The 6,048-nt window shown below is 44.0% G+C and overlaps 1 protein-coding gene across 1 annotated transcript; it reads left to right on the top strand.

The window, feature by feature from the left end:
- Positions 1 to 4,264: 4,264 nt before the first annotated feature.
- On the top strand, positions 4,265 to 5,526 carry LOC309549041 (putative nuclease HARBI1; the record flags this gene model as incomplete). Its single annotated transcript, XM_082249002.1, has 3 exons — positions 4,265 to 4,862; positions 5,045 to 5,412; positions 5,500 to 5,526. The coding sequence occupies 3 exons, from the start codon at positions 4,265 to 4,267 to the stop codon at positions 5,524 to 5,526; spliced, it is 993 nt and encodes a 330-aa protein (XP_082105128.1).
- Positions 5,527 to 6,048: the final 522 nt, after the last annotated feature.

Raw genomic sequence — 6,048 nt, forward strand, 5'->3', positions numbered from 1 at the left:
GCGCCCATGTCAGCACTTCACTGCCGATCTGTGACAAAATTTACACTCCCCAGTTCACCAGCCCAGAGCTGGAGAATCGGGGAGGTAGAAGTGAATTCGCCAGACAAATCAGCAGGAAGGAGGAAGTTTATTGACTTCCTCCTTGCCGCCAAGAGAGCTAGGGATTCCCGCTCCCTGTCTTTCAGCAACTCATACAAAACTATACATCAGGTTAGACACAGTATATATATTTATATATATGCTATATTGTGTGTGTGCGCCTAGCTATATCTATCTATATATACATACATGGTGTGTGTGTATATATATATATATATATATATATATATGTGTGTGTGTGTGTGTGTGTGTATATATATATATATATATATATATATATATATATGTATATATACATACATACACACACACATATACACTGTTTATTTACTATAGGCAATTCCACTGTGCACTACAAGTGCCATAGAAGTGCAGTCACTGTAGATCTTAGCGGGACATTAACCAGTTCTGGACCAGAAGGATTTGCCCCCTTAATGACCAGGCCATTTTTTGCTATTCTGCACTGCATTACTTTAACAGACAATTATGCAGTCGTGCAACGCTGTACGTAAATAAAATTGATGTCCTTTTTTTTTCCACAAATAACATAAAATAATTTAAAAAACAGAATTTGTAATCCTTTTAGGCAAATTTGTATTCTGCTACATATTTATTGTAAAATAAAAAATCGCAATAAGCATATTTTGATTGTTTTGCACAAAAGTTATCGCATCTACTAACTGCAGGGAAAGATTTTTGTAATTTTTTTTTTAATAGTAATGCCGGCAATCTGCTTTGTTTAGCAGGACTGCGACATTGCGGCGGACAGATCGGACCCCTAACTGACATTTCTGACACTTTTGGGGTACTACTGCCATTAATACAGAAATCAGTACTAAAAATATGCACTGTTACTGCAATAATCTGATTGTCACGTGCCTGCAGCTTGGAGGCGAGCGCGTGCCGCCGGTAGCAGGGACACTCAGCCTAACATCTGTAGTCTGCAAGATTTTGGAGGGGATGTTAAGGGACCACATACAAGACTTTAGTAATGAAAACTGTATTATTAGTAGTAATCAGCATGGATTCATGAAAAATCGTTCTTGCCAAACCAATCTATTAACCTTCTACGATGAAGTGAGCTGCCACCTAGATAAAGGTAAGCCGGTGGATGTGGTGTATCTGGACTTTGCAAAGGCCTTTGACACCGTTCCCCACAAACGCTTACTGTACAAACTAAGGAAGGTAGGTATGGACCATAGGGTGAGTACCTGGATAGAGAACTGGCTCCAGGGGAGAGTCCAGAGGGTGGTGATTAATGGGGAGTACTCGGATTGGGCGGGTGTGGAAAGTGGGGTCCCCCAGGGTTCTGTCCTGGGACCAATCCTGTTTAATTTATTCATAAATGATCTAGAGGAGGGGATATCTAGTACAATCTCAGTATTTGCGGATGATACTAAACTAAGCATGCCAATATCTTCTATGCAGGATGTGGAAACCTTACAAGCGGACCTGAACAAAATAATGGGGTGGGCAACTACATGGCAGATGAGGTTTAATGTTGAAAAATGTAAAGTAATGCACTTGGGGGCCAGAAACCAGAAAGCAAGCTACTCACTAGGGGGGGAACCTCTGGGTGAGTCTAGGATGGAAAGGGACCTGGGGGTACTGGTAGACAACAGGCTTGGCAGTGGCATGCAATGCCAAGCCGCTGCAAGCAAAGCCAACAGAATACTGGGATGTATAAAAAAGGGGATTCACTCCAGAAATAAAGAGATTATTCTCCCGCTGTACAAGACTCTGGTCCGGCCACATTTGGAGTATGCTGTCCAGTTCTGGGCACCGGTCCTCAGGAAGGATGTGCTGGAATTGGAAAGAGTCCAGAGGGTGGTGATTAATGGGGAGTACTCGGATTGGGCAGGTGTGGAAAGTGGGGTCCCCCAGGGTTCTGTCCTGGGACCAATCCTGTTTAATTTATTCATAAATGATCTAGAGGAGGGGATATCTAGTACAATCTCAGTATTTGCGGATGATACTAAACTAAGCATGCCAATATCTTCTATGTAGGATGTGGAAACCTTACAAGCGGACCTGAACAAAATAATGGGGTGGGCAACTACATGGCAGATGAGGTTTAATGTTGAAAAATGTAAAGTAATGCACTTGGGGGCCAGAAACCAGAAAGCAAGCTACTCACTAGGGGGGGAACCTCTGGGTGAGTCTAGGATGGAAAGGGACCTGGGGGTACTGGTAGACAACAGGCTTGGCAGTGGCATGCAATGCCAAGCCGCTGCAAGCAAAGCCAACAGAATACTGGGATGTATAAAAAAGGGGATTCACTCCAGAAATAAAGAGATTATTCTCCCGCTGTACAAGACTCTGGTCCGGCCACATTTGGAGTATGCTGTCCAGTTCTGGGCACCGGTCCTCAGGAAGGATGTGCTGGAATTGGAAAGAGTCCAGAGAAGGGCAACAAAAATAATTAGGGGAATGGAGGACATCAGCTATGAGGAAAGACTACAAGCACTGAACTTACTCTCTCTGGAGAAGAGACGATTGAGGGGGGATATGATATCAATGTACAAATACTGTACTGGCGACCCTAGCATAAGGAACAAACTATTCAGAGAGAGGAGATACAATAAGACACGTGGCCATTTACTAAAACTAGAGGAAAGGCGGTTTAACCTTAAAATGCGTAAGGGGTTCTTAACTGTAAGAGCGGTAAGGATGTGGAATTCTCTTCCACAAGCAGTCATATCAGCTGGGAGCATTGATAGTTTCAAAAAACTATTAGATGGGCACCTTGGAGACCACAACATACAGGGGTACACAATGTACGGTTAAAAGCAAACACACACACATCATAGGTTGAACTGGATGGACTGATGTCTTTTTTCAACCTCACTAACTATGTAACTATGATGCAGTGGGCAGGCGGCTCAGATTGCCTCCTGGCACCCGCCATCGCTCTGCACTGAGAGAGAAGAATGGTCAGATGTTGTAAACACATCTGACCGTTCTTCTCTCTGACATGATGGCGGGTGTCAGGCGTCATTTAGAGCCGCCTGCCCACTGCATCAGAGTCCCCGCTGCCGGCGGCACACGCTCGCCTCTTAGCTGTAGGCACGCGACCGACGTATACCTACGGTGATTTGCGCAGGACCAGCCTGCCGCAGTATTTCTACAGTGGGCGGTCCAAAAGCGGTTAAAGGAAACTAAGAAAAAGCATTTCTGCTTGCACATGATTGTATTATAGAAATCATGTGGGGGTGCTGCCCCCCTAATCCATGCGCCTGGCCCCTAATCTACACGCAGGTAGCCAGATGCATGTATTCCAATGGTCTTTTTTTTTTTTTATTTCTTCAAAGCCGTGTGCGCACCGTGAATGGATGGGCAATCTTCTGGGACTTGTGACGTGTCCCAGAAGATTGCAGGGAGGGGAAGAGGAGAACTTCCACTCAAGCCACCTAGGCATCCCAAGCATAAGTGGGATGGGGTACCTGTCAAATCTAGGTACCCAAACCATCCACCACCCCCCCCACACAAAAAAATGACATGCCAAATGTGACCTGGTCTGTTATCATCTGATCTCCCATAGAGAGCGGGGCTCTAACAGCTCTGTCTCTGCACACAGAGCAGAGACGGAGCTGTCATCCGCCTGCTCAGCGGGTAACAGCGGATCGATCCCCGCTGAGTAAATCGGACTCTGTCGGGCGCACCGCCCTTGTGAAAGGAGCCTTACAGCATCCCTGGTCACACGGGTATAATTGCTAACACCCTCATGAAACACCCAGATCCCTGCCAGCATCTGGCTCAGTCTTCCATGGCACTGCTGAGAGCCAGAGTAAGCAGCTCACTCCCACTTCATAGCCCGTTGCTCCAGTGAGCGCTCTAGGGGACAGAGCAGAGCGCAGTGACTCACAGTCACCGCTTTCTGCTCGGTGAAGACTGCGAACTGAGTGATCAACTGTCACATGATCACAAATTTATATGCAATAGAGCCATTATTTTTATGTGTATGTTCTGAGATAGATTTATCAGTACAAGATGTACTGGCATAAAAGTAGAAAAATATATTCCCGCACACACACACACATATATATGTATATATATATATATATATATATATATAGATGTATTATATGCATGATAGTCACCAAAAAGATCCAACGTTGTGAAATCTTATATATTTTATTATAATTATTTATTTCAGACAACGTTAATGGACATTGAGGAGACCATCTTACTGATAGCTGTAACAGCTGCAGCAGCAGCTTTTCGCATCACACAGGATAGGATCACAAATGTTAGGCTCAGACAGCCTCGTATGTTCCGGAGACGTACAGTCCTGGATGAGCTGTCTGACGATGTTGAGGACATGTTTCGGCTGAATCGTCAGGGGGTCATGGAGGTCTACCACCTTATAGCTGAAGAAATTGAGCCCCTGACAAGGAGAACCAATGCCATCTCTGCAATGGTCAGGTTAATGGCTGTCCTCAATTATTTAGCTACGGGTAACTTTCAGCCTTCATGTGCTCACATCATTGGAATTAGTCGTCCCAGTCTTTCTAGATTCCTGAAACTGGTTCTGAAAGCTATCAAGAAACATATGGATAAGTACATCCATTTCCCTAGAACCAATGAAGAGTGTCAAGAGATGAAGGTTGGATTTTTCCGACAAGGAGGGATGCCAAATTGCCTGGGAGCCATAGACTGTACTCATATTGCGCTGATACCACCACATAATAGAGAGGAGCAATTCCGTAACAGGAAAAGCTTTCACTCTTTAAATGTGCAAGACTCCCACCAGCGCATTAGGAGTATCAGATCTGGGTTTCCCGGAAGTTGCCACGACAGCCATATCCTGCGGCAGTCAGCAAACGTTTTGAAAGAGGACAAATGCCAGAGGGCTGGCTGGTGGGTAAGTAAATTTACGTTTCTTTATTATTTATCTAAATTAATTTTTGAATATCACTTTAAATATTTTCATTTGTTATTCTAGGAGACGCAGGATATGGATGTCGATCTTGGTTGCTGACGCCTCTGTCGAATCCTCAGACTGTAGCCGAGGTTAGATATAACAGTGCACATATACGTATCCATTCAGTTATTGAGAGGACATTTGGAATGTGGAAATCGACATTCCGATGCCTATCAAAAACTGGCGGGTTTTTACAGCACTCTCCGGAACTGGTGTCAGATATCATTATTGTATGTGCAATTCTACACAATATTGCACTTGCAAACAATGTAGACTTGCACATCAATGATGATCTGCCACCAGAAATACCGGCACTCCCGGCTGCCTCTAAAGATTCCTCAGACCTAGGGAATCGGGTCTGTCGAAGACTTATTGAGAACCATTTCAGGGTAATTATGTCATCATTTTCATGTTTATGTATATATGTTGTTGCAATGAGCTTTTTTTTCATTTAAATTTAATTTTATGTTTTCTAGGATCTACAAAGAAGGACGACTAATTAGTTTAATATTTGTGATCCTATCCTGTTCAAATGGACTTTTGGCATTGTATATGCAAGTCTAATATTTACAATGATTCCTTTATTTGAGGATGTAGCAGCGGGCAGGGCTCCGCCACTATCCTCTGTGCGTCAATGGACACACAGAACTGGCTCGTAAGCAAGCACACGAGTGACCCCATAGTCAGTGGCTTGCTATAGGGGCACTCAGTGGGAGGAGGTGCCAGAAGTGCAAGTGGGATACCCCACAAGAGAAGGATCAGGGCTGCTCTGTGCAAAATCACAGAGAGCAGGTAAGTATTACTGTTTATTATGTAAAATAAATAATTTTGACCTGTAATATTTTAAAGGAGAAGTGAGGCCAAAGCTCTTTTCGCTATACTTCTCTTTTGTGTCAGATCAGTGCACTTGGTTCTGCACTCCTGTAACCCTTATTCACCTTACAACGTGCTATACTATGCTGTTGGACGATCGTCACTGGGCCGTTACATACTTTGACGGTATCCCAAATTCTATTTTGGAATCC

Source organism: Pelophylax lessonae (assembly GCF_965119305.1).
Source record: "Pelophylax lessonae genome assembly, chromosome: 1".
Lineage (NCBI taxonomy): Eukaryota > Metazoa > Chordata > Amphibia > Anura > Ranidae > Pelophylax > Pelophylax lessonae.